At 42.6% G+C, this 17576-nt stretch overlaps 1 protein-coding gene across 11 annotated transcripts in view; it reads right to left on the minus strand.

Moving 5' to 3' along the window:
• pcloa (piccolo presynaptic cytomatrix protein a) overlaps nt 1–17576 on the minus strand; it is a 65418-nt gene that overhangs the window by 24055 nt on the left and 23787 nt on the right. For 10 of the 11 annotated variants that reach the window (XR_006376843.1, XM_044186325.1, XM_044186328.1 and 7 more), the window contains exons 4-7: nt 14517–14714; nt 7443–11541; nt 5558–7101; nt 1685–3755 (exon numbers count right to left, since the gene is read on the minus strand). Coding sequence is in view for 10 of the 11 variants with exons in the window: in XM_044186325.1 (XP_044042260.1) it covers nt 1685–3755; nt 5558–7101; nt 7443–11541; nt 14517–14714 (7912 nt within the window). In the remaining variant the exon portion in view is untranslated. The other variant, XM_044186323.1, reaches the window with a different exon arrangement.

Genomic DNA, 17576 nt, shown 5'->3' on the forward strand with positions numbered 1-17576 from the left:
CTTTTCATGAAAATATCATCCTCAGCTTGGAAACTGACCAGGTTGTTGCTGCTTTAATAAAATACTCCATAAAACATATGAATTATTGTGATAAAATGGTTTAAGTCATGACTGGAAGAGTAGGCACCTTCAATATATTTCTTATAAATTGAACTGATGGTTTATGGTTTTTATCATGCAAAACATATCCAAAAGTTATAAAAGAGGAGCTTGCAGTAAACTGAGATTTACCCAAATTTTAGGTTCTTGCTCAAAGAAATTATTCTCTGTCCTATTGGAATAAGACACTATTCAGCAAATTTTACAAAAACTGTGTCCTCTTAGTGATGACAGCTCAGAATACAGTATACTGTCAGGAATTGAAAGTGTAGAGAAAAATAAATAGTGAAACGGAATGTTTACCCAGCAAATGTTAATTTAAATAATCAGATTTTCTGTTAGTATTCTTGCAATATTGTTTTTTTAAAATCCGACTCTTTCCTTAGAAAAAATAATGGGCCATACTAATAGAGCGTGTTCATTTTGATTAAAGTGAGGCAGTAATACCTTTACGAAATGCAATATAAAAAAACTGTATAGAAAGGTTAATAAGCATAAATGTAGTCCATGCAACATAAAGTCACTGATGTATCACAATACATACAAGTATTCATGACAAGACATGCAAGTTAAAGTTTTGTATTTATTACACACATTTAAGTGTTGCAACCAAATATCATGCATTTAAAAAAATACAATCAAGGTCCTCCTACTGTGACGACAGTATCCTGCTTTAAACTATTTTTTCTAGGGTATTTGGTAACATTTTGATGTTGCATATATTTGGTATAACGATTTAACCCACAAATATAGTTATACACATAAATATGATTTTGAAATACACTAACCCCTAATCCACTATCCACATTACACATCAACTATGGTAGAATCCAAATATATATATACTATATACTAACCATATACACTAACCATATACTAGTGACTGTTATATATATATGTGTATGTTATTACATGTTATTACAATATGCTGTCATTTTGAGGAGTAATTGCCAAAGAACTGGTTCAACTGACAGAAAACGTTTTGAAGGATTATTCTGCTATTGTGGCTCAAGCCTTTTCTGATTCACAAGCAGGATTTGAAAGACAATGAAAATCTTTTAGAGTTGAAACAGCTATAAATGACAGCATGCTCTAAATAAAATGCAGACTGCTGTGAGAAATTGCAAGTGAGAAATTGCTATTTGAGGAGGGAAACCTCCTACCTAATGTAGTTGTAAAAGAAAGTTAGACTGTACAGTGTCATGCAGTGAACTAATATGGGAAAATGTTACACAATATCTGGAATGCAGACAGAAACACAGTACATGCATAAAGATACATTCAAGCACAGCCTATAAGACATTGAGCAAAATGTACAAAGGTATGCATGCACACCAGATATCAACTGATTGACCAAAAGAACTGACACCAGAAAACAAAAAGAAGAAACATTCACCAAAGTTAAGGTTAAACAAGAAAATGTGAAAAATGCCAACAGACACATGCAGACTTTCAATAAATACACAACAGCTAAATATTATACACAATAGTACTAAATGCAAGTAAGACAAACCATAACCAGACACTCTCAAGGATGAAACATTAAGTAGGAAAAGAGTGACAATGTGACATGTCTGTTTTTTACCTTCACTATCTGACATGGTGCCCTGAAGGTCATCCAGCAGCACATAACCCCTACCCCTGGTTGGCTCTTCCCTGATATGTTGCTGCTGTTGGGAGTCTTGCAAGGACAGGCAGGAACCAAACTGGTCCCTTGAATCAGCTGAGATGGGCGGCAGAGGTCCCGCTGATGCACGGGCCATGCCCATCGGCTGCCCAACGGGGCTCAATGGACTCTCTTCTTCCGAGTTCTGGGCCACTATGGGTATTCGGCCACGCCCACTTTGCACAATGGGAAGGCTGGTGGGTTTGGTGCGACCAGAGGGGGTTTGATAGCTTGGCCCATCTCCAGATGCTTCACCGTCTCCTTTAAGCCTCAGTGAAGAGCTGGAAGGGTCTCTTTTGATAGACAAGTCCAGACCATAGCAAGATGTGGGCCTGGATGAGGGTCTTGAGCGACTACCACTAGGATAGGCAGAGTCCAAACCTAAGCTCTGGCCCAAATTTAGTGACCCAGCCAAGTTGGCACCCAAGGTAGACCCCAGGTATTTTTGCTGCTCTGCAATATTCTTACGAAGGCCGAAGGTAATCTCATCCTGCGAGAGCCGGCTGGATCTTGGGGATGCACTGGTAGACCCAAGATAGCTGGTATAGTCTGTCTCCAAACCTCTGTTGTCTGTAACAGAGGAATACTTGGAGGATATCTTAGGATCTAACAATGGAGCCTTATGTTTTTGGTACAACATGGATGCTGGGAGTTGTTTAGCTGCCTGCTTCTCTAGAGTAAGACGACTGATGCTGTACTTATCTGACTTTGGATAGTGTCTTTGGGAGTAACTAGAGATGCCAGAGCTTGGGGTATAGTAGTGCTGGGAGAGACCTGTCAGTTGTTCTAAGTTTTCTGTTCCACCCGTACTTCTCCTAAACTCTTGCTTGAGCTGCTGCTTCAGGAGTTTCAGTTCGTAGGGTTCCTCCATTGTATCCTCTTCATCAGGGGTCTTTCCAAATGTATGGAGTCTAGAGGTGGATCCCAGATAGTCAGTAGACCCTAGATCTGCAGCACTCCTACGCAGCAGCTTCTCTGCCTTAGCCAGCTCCCTCTCAGCTAGACTATAAGATGAAGATAGACCTGTGGAGCCCTTTGCTAGTTCTGCAGCATCTTCCAGCAACATGTAACTCCGAGGTGTATGGTGATCTACATCTGTGTAATAGGAATCAGAGACAGCTGACATGGGGCTACGTGCTATACTTCCCACCTCCAAGGCTCTGAGGTCAAGGTGGTTGCCATATTTGTCATACTTCACTCCCAGGTAAGCAGATGATGTGGAATCAGGCTGGCGGCTAATTATATCATATTTAGTTGCATCCAGCTCTGAGAGGAGGGCTGCTTGTCTGGCAGCTTTCTGCTGCAACAGGAGCATCTGGTGGTAACTCTGCTGCTGGGAGCTAGTGAGCGAGGGGACAGAGGAGTAGATAGAATGAGATTGATAGGACTGGGGAGTCTGGTAGAGAGACTGCTGGTATTGGCTTTGAGGGTACTGGTACTGGGAATATTTTCCATACTCATGCTTGGTTTGAGGTGGGACAAAGTCCTCTAATTCTGACTGGGGAGCTGTCCTGGGACGTTCAAGACCATGACCTTCAATCTCCTCATCTTCACCACCTCCACGCCCACCTCTAGTCTCTCGGATGTTACTAACCTCACTGTCTGACATGTAGTCTCTGTCCTCTGCAACACTCTGTAAGTAGGCCCTTTCCCTCTTCTCTCTCTCCTTCAGTAGCACATCTTTTCTACGATTAATGCCCATCTCCAAGTACCTAAGCTTGGCATCAATCTCTTTCTCCTCCTCATCTAGCTCTGCTTGTCTTTTGCGGAGCTTGGAGGACTCTCGCTCCACCAGATCTAGCTCACGATCAATGTCTTGTAAGATCTTGGCACGTGCCATGTTGGAATTGCGGCACATTCTTCGGCGGGCAGAACCAGTGCTGTATGCTGTTTGGCCACTGGTTGTTGACTCATCCTCTGACGGTGGATTGGGGAGAGTCCTCTTCACCTTTTTTTGAGTGCCTGTTGGTGTGCCACCTGAGCCTTTCCCCTGTATGAAAAATAAACAGAAAATGGATTAGGACTGTAGGAATTCAAACAGTTTTCTTAATCCCCAAAAATGATTCAGGTGGTTATGTAGTCCTCAGAATTGAAAAAATGAATTTCTCTGAACCATGTTACTTAGATAAAATTTACTTAAATTAAATTAGATAATTGCTAAATTTTGCCTGATTTCAATTATGTCATCAAATTAAAAAAGGGGGAAATGGCATCAATTCTAGTCTCTCTATAGTGTTAATATAAAGTCATGACTATAAATTAGGACATGTACATTGGGGAATTTGAGTGTATACAAGCATATTGGAAAACACAATTTACTGATCACCTTTTGTGTGTCCCAACAAGATTCCTGCCCATAAATGTTACCCACTACTCACTAAATGGTACACTCCTAAGTGTATTTTTAAAATAAATAATTTATTCACATTGAGCCTCTATGGATCTCTGACAGCTCAATATTTTCCTGCAAGCTCAGCTTGTTTCCCATCCTTTTATGTATGTATGAGATTCTCAAGAGTGAATTGCCTGGGCAGAAAACTGACTTCCATACCCCATGAGGGCCAGGAGCAACATAGGATCCCTAAGTGGGTATGCGTAACCTATTTCCCTTTATGTATATGTTCCCTTATGTATGTCCACAAGCCAAAATTAAATTTGAGCTTTGCACATTAATTTTAACGTTTTCATGACACTTAATACAGTATTATGGTAGAAATGCATACTGTAATTGTTAAAATGAAATACAACAGAATTTAAGCTTTTAAGTGTATAGTACGCCTTGGTAGGAACATTCAAGTCTGCATTAGGTCTACACTTTGCTAATGTCTCTATAGTCAGAATGCAGGGTTTGGTACATCCCTTGGGCTAAGGTCACACCAGTGTACAGGATGGAAACAGCAGCATTGTATAACATTAAGTTCAGTGAATGGAGTATATCTGTTTAACTACATTTGCTTGTGTGAAGGCTCAGAAAAAATACTCTTACTACACAAAACAGGTGAATGCTAAATCTCCATCTCCATCTCTATTCAATCTATTAAATTGTTCTTTTTTAAATTCTCCATCTGCATTTGACCCATCCACCTGTTTAGGAGCATTAAGCAGTCAAAATGACAGCAGTTTTCCCGGTATCTAACATGCATGTCATATGTGTGCATGTCATATGGTGTGCAAGCTTCCTCATGCAAACATGAAGAGAACATGCAAACTCTTGCTGTGGGGCAGGAATTCTAACCACTGAGCCATCATGTCACATGACTATGACATGACAAAGGATGGTTTTGTTGGTGTTGCAAGACACTTGACTTATGGTTAGTTTTACATGGAGCAGTAATTCTTGGGCACATTAATTCACAGGAATAATATATAAAAACTGAATTTATACAAGGTATAATATGAGTTTCTCTTGTTCCTTGTTTGCACTGGACAAATACTCAACATGTGTGAGTAAAACGGTCAAATTATGTAGCCACAATTGGATCACATTCATATGAAAAGCTGAATTAGAATCGTGTAAAATCTAAATGCTATAATAAACCAAAGCTAAGAAAAACTACCATCACTGGAGCTATTATGTTGGTATTTTATCAATAAATGGGTTCAAATTGGAGATACCTTTCCAGAAACATCTAAATTAGTTTAGCACGTTATTGTCCAAAAGAATAGTTTAAACTCAGATAACATCCTCATCTGTATACAGTTAAAATAAACCCACTTTTGTGTTTTTGTTTTGTTAGGTTGTTAGTTCATACTTATATTTATGTCAATTAAAGTGATACTTATATTACTCACAGTATAACTATCACCATACTGGGTGCCAGATGTCGCCCTTTCTTCTCCTGTTGGACTCATGGGCTTAGGGTCAGACATGGATCTCTGCATGGTTTTTGGTCCCCTGGGACTTGCTGGAGAGGCGTTTGATGAATCCTCACTTCCTCTTAGCTTTTGTGGGCTTGTATCACCCAGTGATTTCTCATAGGACACAAACTCAAGGGATTTGCTAGGAGATATACAGGGGGATATGGGGGAATAGAGCACTTTGGGAGATTTAGGAGGGGCTTGAAGCGTAGAGGAATCAACTTTGAGGTTAGGAGACTGGCCTAATTCTAAGGGGGTAGGTCGTTTCTTTGGTGAGGTCCTTTCAGAGTCAGACAACTCCATCCTGGTGTCCATTCTAATGTTCCCCTCTGTATCTGTTTGAATAGAAATCTCAGTGTGGGCTTGAAGAGACATCTCTGACAGCCCACCCCTATCACCCCTGGCAGTGCGTGGCCGGCTTTGTCGGCTTCTGGTCTGAGCTTCCCATTCCTCTTGATCCTCATCATCAGTCTGCACACAACTGTCAACACTCTTTTTAGCACTTCTCTTTTTTCTCCCTGCTGTGTAAGCTTTGCTGACTGCCTCATCCTCTTCATCTGTCTGGCACCCACTATCCGTGATCTTTCGAGCCAGCACTGTGCCATCAGGTCCTAAGACAATTGCCTCCTGCAAGCCATGCCCTGGTATGTCCCCACCTGGGTACATCTGACGAAGCTTTTGCTCTTCCAGTTGCAGGCGCAGTTGCTCTTGGAGTCTCTGAATCTGCTCAAGCTGTTGCTGTTGCTGGGCATAGGTTTCTTTCTGCATCATAAGGTGAGCCTGTCTTTCCTCTTCTTGTTGGGACAGGATATGCTGCTTCATGGCCTGCAGCTCCTCCAGCTCCTTCTGTACTAAGAGCTGTTCTTGCTCACGGAACCGTTGAATCTCCTGCCGTTCCCACTCTAATTCCTCAGCTAGGCGCTGCTGCTTGAGTTTCTCCATCTCTAGCCTCTCACGCTCTGCCTGGTACTGGCCATCCCCGGGAACCATGGGTGAAGACAGAGCCTCAAGTGAAGCAGCTATGGCCTCCAGGGATGCATCAGTGTAGGTGTCAAGGGATAAAGAGGTTGTTGCTGTGGTGTCAGCATGGGCAGCAGTAGTACCCCCTCTAGAGACCTCCAGATTGAGTGGGGCATCTCCTTGCTCTTCTGTTGCAGTAGTGGAGATGGTGGACAGGAAACTGTGGGACCGTGTAAGTGGCAAGTTCTGGATGTTGGACAGGGAAGGCATGGTGTCACTGGTATGCATACCTGACAGGGTGTTGTATGTTGTACTAAAGATGGACCCAGGTTGGGTGGTAATGGCATACGTAGATGGCATTGGTGCTGCAACAGAGGAATAGACCACCCCATTTGATGACCTCAAGACGCTGCTTGTACCAAAGAGTGTACCAACAGCACTTGTGACTCTGGCTTGGGAATAGGGTGGAATTGTCATTCCTGTGTAAGTCCCTTTCTTGGAGTAGTCAACAGCTTCACCTGTCAAAAGTCAAAAATATCAGTTGAGTCCAAATAATGCAGACTTATTCAATTTTGAAGCAAGCCATGCCTTATCCAAATTATGAAAAAGGTGGAAAAGGGAAAAAAAACTCCAATGTGAAGAAGTGCAACAAGCATAAACAAGATGTACAGTAACAGCATGCAGGCACATGCAAAAATATTACGATGAAAGAACAAAAAACAAAACAAAAAATTAATTGTCCATGCAAAACAAAAGGAAAAGGAAAAACAAATTTAAAAAATGCCACGTTAGCCATGAATGAGTGAAAGCAGTTCAAAGTGACAGTTAAGTGACAGGTCTGCAATGTCATTGCACTGACCTGCATCAGAAATCTTCGCAGAGGTAAGATCTACTGCCCCCTCTGTGGTGCCACTGAAATTATAGCTGTTCTTACTCTTGTAAAAGAACAGGCCAGCTTCTGCTAGGTTAGTGTCTGACATTGATGGTTTAATTCCACCATACCCTCTCATGCCATAAGGTGATCGGTCATACTGGTAATGGTCATCACGATATCCAAAACGGTCTTCAGGCAGGGGTGTGGTAGGTTGCTGAGTAGTGCAGCTTCCTGCAAATGGGAGCTTGTACACAACATCACAGCATACAGCTCTTTTTCCTGCAGTCAGATCCACTGGTTTGCCATCATCATCTGTGATTACAGAGGTGGCCACTTCTGCAGAAGCAGCATCCACTGATACTACAGTGTTGAATGGTTTTGTTGTACTAAGGTCAACAGCTCCTGCCACTGTGGTTGTACCTGTAGTTAATCCATTAGCAACACAACTTCCAATAGAAGTGGGAGCAATAGTGACAGGGGTGGTCTGGAAAGTTCCTCCACCTGTGCTTGATCCAAGTGAGAGGTTAATAGGAATCTCTGCACTAGCATGAGTGGAGGGCTGAGAATCAATTGGCCGATATATAATTTGAGAAACAGGCTCAAATGCTTTGTTTTTTGTTAGCTGAAGGGGTACTGAAGATGCTTGAGAGGTGTTTACATTGTCACATTGCTGGATTGTGGCAGCACAGGTCACAATGGTGATGCTATCAGTCACTATAGAAACAGTGGATGATTCAGCACTGAGGTTGACCACAGGTGACTGCACTGCACTGTTTTGACGAATGACATCAGTTGCAAAGGACTGACATCTTGAGTCTGGGCCAGCAGACAGATCTACACCATTCATGTCTGATTCTGGGTCCACCTTCATAGTCCTAAGATCTACCACCTCAGAAGGTAGGAAGCCCTGTCCATTCTGTGCTGGCAATTGGGGCTTAGGTTTCTCCATTGAGATTGGGACACCATTTGCCCTTGGAGCTGGCACTGGTGGTGTTGTCCTTTCATGAACAACGGAGACCGTGGTCCTTTGGACTTCTGTAGTGACCACTTGAGAGATGAGGTTAGGCATAATCACAGGTGGCTGTGCTGAGGCAGATATAGCCTCAATTATGTGACAAGAACTAGATACATGTTTTTCTGGGCCACACATCTCTTGACTTTCAATGGATTCTGTGACACGTGTGTATGCCAGAGGCACCCTGGTTGTCTGAGGAGGGGTTGGTTGTGGATGCTGCTGTGGATATGATTGAGGTTGAGGCTGTGGTTGGTGATAACTTTGGGGCTGAGCTTGCCATGAAGGAGATGCTGGGCCAGGGCTAGAGGGAGCTTGAGTTAAGACACTGTCTACTGGAGAGCTGGGCTGAGATGGCAGTGTGATGACCACATATGTGTCACGAAGATTGCTGGCATATCTTGGAGAAGAAGGAGACTTTGGTGAGGGTTGAAACGGCTTGCTCTCAGAAGAAGGGCTCAGATTCAGGGCTATGTCAGTAGGACCAGTGGGAAGTACAGTGGGTCTTGGTGGATGTGGGGCATGGGCGGGTGAAGAAGGCTGTGAGCCAGGCTTCGGTGCAATTGGTGGTTTGACACCATGTCCTGGTCTGTGGCTATCCCCAATCCCAGCAGGAATGGATGGCTTTGGGGGAACAGGAGGGGGGACATGAGGTTTGTACATTGGTGTAACTGCTTGTCTTGTAGGTGGTCCTTGGGCTGCAGTCATAGCCACTGTCTCTGGCCTGATTGGAGTTGCTGAAGCCTGAGGTGGAAGTGGAACTGGAGGTTTCCTGGGAAAAACAGTTGGTTTCGGCGGGGTGGGAGGAGGCAGTGGTGGTGCAACGGGTACTTCTGCATTTTCCTGAGAATTAGCCCTACATAGGACGCTTGGCTTGGGGGGGACAGGTGGGGCAGTTGATACTATGCTGGGAATACTGGGTGTGTACTGGGGGACCGTGGGCAAGGGTGATACACTGGCAATCACATGGGCTGATGTTCTTGGGAGTGCACTAGATAAGTCCACAACATCAGCCTGGGATGCTGCAATTGTGGTGTGAGGTTGGTGATCTGATGTGGATGATGTAGGAGACTTGGAAAACACTGTCATAGGCTCAGTTTCGTTAGCTGATGTTGTGTCTGATACTGCAGTTATCTCCTCTTCCTTTTTAATTATACTCTCGTCATCAGAAGATAACTCTCCTGAAGAGCACTGTGTCACCTTTAAGTCTGGGATGGGGTGGAGTGCCCTTCTAGATGCAGTGACTTCCACTTCTGGCCCCTGCTGAGTTGGACTTGTTCCAGGAGTCAGCACTCTTTTCATTAGCTCTTCATAGGCAGTTTCAGCATCCAACAATGGCTTCCCGTCTTTGCCTAATGTTACTGTATTGCTTTTGGTTAAACTATTCTCAGCAGGTTGCAACACAATTTCTGGGTTAGTGCTTTCCTTTGTTGGCTGCATATTTTGATATTCCTGCTCCAGCTGCATGAATTCTTTCCTCTTCTTTATCATGTCTTCATAAACTTCATCTGGTGATCTCAGTTTTTTAGGCTGTGCAGGAACAACAATCTTCTGTGGCTCCCCAAGATCAGCTGTTGAACTGTCAATAAGAGATGCATAGGCATAGTCTTCAATGAGCATGCCTCCATAAAGGGACTCTTTTCCCAGTTGAATCTCACCTTTGTCAACTGTTGGAGACGTGGCCCTCAGCATTATTTCCTCATAAGCCTCATCAGCAGATTTGAGAGGTTTTTTCTGTTGTTTATCAGTATTTTGATCATCTGTTGGGGAGTGAAGAGATACTGATATAGGCAGTTGATACGATTTCTGAACTGCTGCGATCTTTGCGGCATGGATTTCAAACCCTTCAGGATCTGATTCAATACTGGGGGAGAAATCAGAGCAGGATGATCGTCTGATCTCCTCCATTTCAGCCTCTTGCCTCAGTTCCTCAGTTGGTGAGGCATCTTCAATGGGGGACAGGTTGCTTGGTGGTGTCTTTGGACGCTCTCGCCTCCTCTGGGCTCGAATCTCTTCTTTGTCTTTCTTGGATTTTTTCCCTGAGCCCCTCTGTTTTTCTTGCTCCCTGAGCAGCTCCTCTTCTTCCCGTAACTCTTCTTCCTCAGAGGAGTCTTCAATGGTTGGCAGCATTTGACCAGGTTGTCTGTGTTTGGCTTTCCTATGTTGTTTACCTTCACCAGAACGGATATGGCTGGGACTACTACTGTCACTGTCTTCATCCAGTGATGAGAGGGATGTTGGTGACGTCCCAGGAGTGAAGCTTGATGCATGTAGACTGGATGACCCCTCCCCTCTAGATCGATCATCTGGAGAGTCTGTAAGGCTTTCCATTTCGGGCTCTCCATCATCATTAGGTATACGCATAGGGCTGCTGGTTGCATTCAGCTCCATAGTTCGGAATTTGCGCACTGCAGTACCAGTCTGATGCTCCTCTTCTTTTGGTTCTGGTCTGTCCTCTTTGTCTATATCAGGTTTATCCAATGAGCTGTGGAGTTGCTTATCTTCATCATCTGGACTTATAGTGCTTTTCTTGGTAAGTCGCCTGGCTCTTCCTGATGTGCTCCTCTCTACAGCCTCTGTTTTCTTCTGTTCTATTTGTTTCTTCTCATCCTCTCTGATCTTTCGCCGGATTAGATTTTCCTCATCAGACGGGGAAGCATCCTCATTCTCACTCATTTCCATGATCTGTTTTCGGATAAATTCCTCATCATCCCCTGACATTGGGCTTTCTTTTCCAAAGCTTTCACTGCTATCATCCAGGGAATCTGCTCTGACATCCATGGGCACAAGGAGCTTTTTCTTTGTGGTACCTTTAACATTCTTCTCAGAAAGTTCTCTGTCATCTTCTGAGCTAAGTGAGTCAGGTGAGAGAGGAAGCACCTCTAATTTACGTCTGGTCCTTAGAGTGTCTGTTAGTTTTTCCTCATCCTTTGGTTGCGTGCTGGCCTGGGCCTCAAGAATGGGAAGGACTGTGCTTTCCAGCTTTGCTAAGTCTGATGGGCTGGTGGGACTGCCTTCCTTGGCAGTCATTTCTTTCTCTGCAGGCTCTTTCAAGGTCTCCACTGTTTTCACCTGTTGGATTGAAATAAGACACAATTTTTCCTCAGATGTTGCAATAAAAAAAATTAAAAAATCTAAATATCTACAATTTTTGAGCTTGTTACATGCGCACCATGTGTAGGCGCAAATACATTCTTGAGGAATAACAAATGGAGATGAAAATATGTTCTCTGGAATTCCACCATTTACTGATAAAAACTGTATTTTTACATAAAATTAAAAAGTAATGATCATGTGACAGCAAAACCCAGTCATTTTTTGTTTAGTCTTCTTAGTTTTTGTGAGAATATAATTTTGCTTGTACTAAGATCAAGTACTAAGCATTTAGAGCAGCAAGATGGAAATTTGAGGTATTTTCAAATGCTTTTTAGATAATCACTGAAGTTGACAGAATTGCAATTCAAATTATTTGCCAGCTACTACACAAGTTCCCCTGTCAGGAATGTGATACATACAGTCTGTAATCAAAACATTCTACTGTATATTGCAGTGTTTAGATATTAATTTTCAATATGGTACAATCTTTAGTTCAGCCATTTCCATATACAGTAACTGACCTAACCTAAATAAATTTGTAAGTATAGCAGAAATAAAGCAAATGATGAACAAAGGTAATCATATAATCTACCACTACATGTGCTAAATACTATGGTCACCTCAGCAACTGCATCTTCATCACTGGGCTTTCCCAGAGGCTGAGTTTTAGCCTCCTTTTTCTCCTCCACGTTAGTATTCTCCATTGGGCCTTTGTCCTGCTCACTAACTACAGAGACTGGGATTTCAGGTTCTGCTACAGGGACTGAAGCTACTGATACAGACACACCTCCATTTTCAAAAGCTGTCTTTGATATTGTGTTCTTTCCTACATCAAACTGTGCAGTGTCATCTTTGTCACAGACCGTGCTTGTCTCTGATACTGAAATAGGTTCCTCAACCTCTTTTTTGTCAAGTTTTTCTTCCTTCTCGTTGATTGACACTTTGTGCTCTGCAGCTTTCTCAAGCTTTATCTCATCATCGCTTCTAGGAGCTAACATCTCTCTCCTTATTTCATGTTGATTTTCAGAAATACTGTTTGTCTTTTCAGCTTCTGTCTCATCCTGAATACGTTTTTCCTCACAGGCTTTATTTCTGACTTGTGTCACACTAATGACACCTGAGGATAAAACCATCTCTACTCTTTGCATTGACTCCTTGACATTGACCGTTTCTTGCTCTTTAGAATCAGGAGTTGGAGGAACAGACGTAACAACTGCTTTCTCAGATTTATCATCTGCTTTTAACATCGTATCTATATTTGTCTGCTTTTCCTCTTTCTGTGCTACACTTTCTGCTTCGACCATAGGCTTTTCTTTCTCCTCTGACTTCTCTGGCAATGATACTGTCTCAACAAAGCTTTCCTCAGCAGGTGATGGCTCACACTTTGTCCCTGGTTCTATCTCTTTATGTATCTGTATTTTTTCTTTTGGGATTTCTTCAGTGACTTTTTCAACAGCTTTCTCCTCAACATTTTTTTCTTCATCAGTGTCCTTTATTGTTTTCATCTCAACTGATGTTTCTGCATCAGCCCTCTCAGGTATTTTCTGCTTAGCCATTTCCTCTTCAATAATAACTTTTGCAAAGACTTTATTCTCAACATTGTTCTCCTCTTTTGTTTTCTCCAGAGCTTTGGTTTCCCCTTCAACTGGAGAAACAGGAGATGACTTATCTGCTGGGTCAAGTGGAATAGACTCATCCTCTTTTTCTATGGGTTTGTTTTCCATTTTATTAGCTTGACATTCCTCCTTTGAAGCTGAGACAGCATGTTTGCTCTCTGACACTACCGAGGAACTTTCAGATTCTACACATTTTGCTGGCTGTGGTTTTAATCCTTGCTGGGTCTCGTCAGGTTTAGGGACCTCAACATTGTCAGCGGGGGCCACAGGAGCTATATTTTCTACAACCTTAATTGGAGGAGGAGGAGCACTTTCTCTGAATACTGGCTTCTCTATTATTGGTTCTGGTTCTACCTTTATTTCTACAGTAACTTCATTCTTGACATCAGGTGCTACACTGTCTGCCTCAAGTTTTGTAGTGATGTCTGTTTGCTCCACATTAAAAGCTGTGTCTGTGTATGTAGTTTGACCTGCTGCAGTAGCTTGGGGTTCATCTATCTGGGGTTTCTCACTTGGCTTACCAAGTGGCTCTGTTTTTTTCTCCTCTTTTACATTTGTAGCTGTAGAATCTAGCTTTTGATCAAGCTGAATAAGAACTTCCTGTACTGCTTCTGATATTAAGGCAGGCTTTGGCTCAGCTGGCTCATTAGTTGTCAATTCTGGAAGCTTTTCTGGAGTGGGCTCCACTTTCTCATTATCTGTAAGGGGAGCTGAAGCCTCACTCTGAATAATGTTGGGATTTGGCTCTGTTTCTACCTCAGCAGGGACTGTTGTCTTGTTTAAACCTGTATTAGTCAATAGATTTTGCATCTCACTTTCCACAGGGAGAGAAAGGTCCTCTGTCGCATTCTCAGAGTTAGACTGTTGTTGTTGAACTGCTGGAATTCTACTGACAGGTGCACTTTGTGCTTGCTGCTCAACATTAGATGGCTCCGTCTCAGAGTGAGGATGGTCTTCTGCTACTTTCTCAGAGTTACTATGTTGTTGCTCAACTGCTGGGATTTCACTGACAGTTGCACTTTGTGTTTGTTGATCAGCATCAGATGACTCTTCCTCAGGGTGAGGATGGTCCTCTGCTTTTTTATCAGAGCTGTTCTGCTGTTGCTCAACTGCTGGGATTGCAGAGACACTTTCAGCTACACTCTCTGAAATTGAAACTTGTTGTTCAGGATGAATTACAGGCTCAGACACTGGTTCAGCTGTTAGTGGTCGTTTTTGTTCTTTTGACTGTGTTTCCTGAGGGGTGCAATCAGGAGAAGGAGCACTAACAGAAAGAGGGGCATCATGATCAGGTGACATTAATTGGTCAGGTGTGGGAATGGTTGCGGGCACTACCTTGGTCTCGGGAGCTGGTGAGGTTAGGTCTGCTGCTTCTATTACAGGTTTGCTATCTACAGCAGCAGGGGCAGGGGTGGAGGAGGGAGCAGGAGCACATGGTTGCTTTTTTGGGGAAGCCATGGCTGGAGGTAGCATGTCTCCCAGCTGGCCCGACATGGCTCTTTGGGTCTGACAGTTGAGGCAAAGCCATTCTTTCTGTAAGATAAAGATAAGAACAAATTGTTAGGAATAAATGTGAATTCTTAAAAACTATTTTCTGCCATATGATTTCTACCACTAAATTAGAAAATAAGTAACTGGCATAGATCTGTTATACAGTATTGTGAATTGCAAGAAATGACCTTACAACACTGCTGGAAAATCTCCACAAATAATTATAATTTGAATTTGATAAAATGTATTCTCTTAATTCTAACAAAGTTATGTGAAACAAAATGTTTCTACGTAGTTGAAACGTCACTGTGACAAGGCACCAGTGTAACTTCTTCTATTTCAAGGGAAGCTTTTACATTTATGGGACTTAAGAGATAGGGTCATGTATAATGCATGGTAATGGGACAGGGTTTTACCAAGGCATGTCAGAAAGGGTTGGGTGGCTTGTGCAGACATTTCATGAACTGTAGCAGACCTAACAGAGAGACTGTATTTGAATGTGTATTTGAGTTTTTATGGTTCAATAACTTGGTGTGCATATGTGCATGCATGCTTTAAACATGACAGTAGAATGTGCACATATCCTACACCAGTTTTGAACCCTGTGAATTCAACCGCTTATAAACATTCAACACTGAAAACACAAGTACTTTTGTTGACTATTGTGCCAGTCAGTGAACCGCAACTGTTTTTCCCAAGACTCTGTGCTCCCTGAACATCTTATTTAGTTCCAATTACACCTCTATTCAAACACTGAAGCCCATCACAGGCCATTTTAAAGAATGTTTTCAGTGTTAGTTATTCATTAAATACAATAATTTGACCATCATTTCCTCCTTAAAATCACCTGGGATGTAGTCCTCACCCAAATCTTAACAGTGTTGCAGCTTGCAGTGGAACAAGAAACAAACAAATTGCTGACACAGCTGTTCCAATTGGTCATCTCAGAGCTCTGCTAAATCTGTCCTGTCGTGGTTATTTTATTATTGTTGTATATTTCCAGGTACTCACTTAAACACAGGGCTCCAGAGGCTGAAGGCCCTGCTGGGGGCTATAATTCAAGAGCTGCAGCTATTATTGGAGTTTAGTATCTAGTACTGCTTTGCTTTAAGTGGAAATAAAAGTGATGATAAACAATCACCATGTTGGGATTTGAGAGAAAAAAAATACTGTAGCTGTAAACAATGGAAACGCATACATCCACCTATCCAGTTAGGGGACACCAGACCAAAACATGCACACACACAAACAATCATCTGCCTCACACACTACTTGCACATTCATATACAGTGACTCAGAAGAGGTAATACTCATACATGTTTTCAGCCATCCTCCATTCTGACGTAAATACCTCATTTCACATTGCACCAAGTGCTCTAACATTCCTCTGTGACTCCCCTCTTGTGAATGTCTTCCCTGGCTTAACAGGAGGGTTTATGCTAAATTCGGGCTTCCGAGAAGATCGGCGCCTGCATATTAAGCCATACAGCAGACAAGCCACCTCTCTCCAAGCACAGAGAGACAGAAAGAAAGAGGGAGACAGGAGGAGGATGAAAGAAGAAAACAAGGAAGGTTGCAGCAGCAAAGTCAGGGTAAATAAGGCATGAGCCGTCGTGTTTCACTCCATGCCTAAACAGTAGGAAGCTTACACTTTAGAGAGAATGACACACCTGCATATACATCTCAGTGGCATATACCCAACCAAAAAAAGGCTACCAAAAATGTTTTGACTGCGCAAATATTTTATAGTATATGTGAAATTGTGACTCACAAGATAAAAGAAGTAGTAATGAAAGAGATGATTTTAATATCTGGAAGGAGAGAAGGAAACAGATACATGGACGAAGGCCAACGGGGAAAAAAAACATACAGAGATGCCAGTGCTCCTTCCATTGCTACGGTTTGCTGATGTTAATGAGTTACATTTCCAACAGAAATAATGTTAATCCTCAGACATGATGATGGACACAGTACAGATTTGACTGAATTTGTGTGTGCATTTGTGCGTGAACAAGCACGCGCTATCACCATGACCCCTTCCATCCGTCCCTGCTGGGAGGACTTGAGATAGGAGTTTCTCCAGCTTGATGTCTCCATCACTTAAACCAGAGAGAGCAGGCACTGAGAGCCGGAGAGATGGCCGCCGATACGAAAAAGCTGAAAACACATTCAGTCAGACAGTCGGTCAGCCTCAGCCACTTCAGTGTCAGTCATCACTGACGTTATCAACACATCACAACAGGCTCACTTAAAGCTTTTACTGCCCCCTCAAAAACACTTGGTCTGTGTTTTAAGTGATTTGGAATAACCTCCCTAAAGCATGCTAATCTAATTCGCTATTGCTAAGTGGCCATCTCCAATGTATTTCCTACTGGCATGTCCTACAGCTCTAGTCAAAGGATCAAAGTATCAACAGACAGCAATGTTTTTAATCAACATTTTCAAGTGGAAGTAGAGAACTTTTGGTCATAACAGAATATAGTAACTTTCACCACTGCTCATTTTAGAAATTACATGCTGTGAGTTTATTAAAACATCATTTGCTGGAAAGCTAGACGCTGGTGGCTAATGAGCTACTACAGGCTGTATGCAGTAAACTGCAAGCTAATGTTAGCAAACCTGCTAACCTCTATGGAAAATTATAGTAGTAAGCTAATAGGCTAGAAAAGCAGTGGCAACCGGCAGTGCAGTAGTGCTCTTTCCTTACGAAAGTCAGAACAAACTTTTAAATTAGGCCTTGTAGATCTAATATGAGTGAAGATTCAGTAACTGGATTACTTATTTATCGCCTCAAATTTGTTCAGAAACAGATTATGGTGGACTGCTAAGTAGCCTACTTCATACAATGGAACCCTACCACTCATGCTCAAACCCCATTGGCTCACAGAACTAGGGACCTCAGGG

This window comes from Siniperca chuatsi, linkage group LG23, assembly GCF_020085105.1.
Source record: "Siniperca chuatsi isolate FFG_IHB_CAS linkage group LG23, ASM2008510v1, whole genome shotgun sequence".
NCBI lineage: Eukaryota > Metazoa > Chordata > Actinopteri > Centrarchiformes > Sinipercidae > Siniperca > Siniperca chuatsi.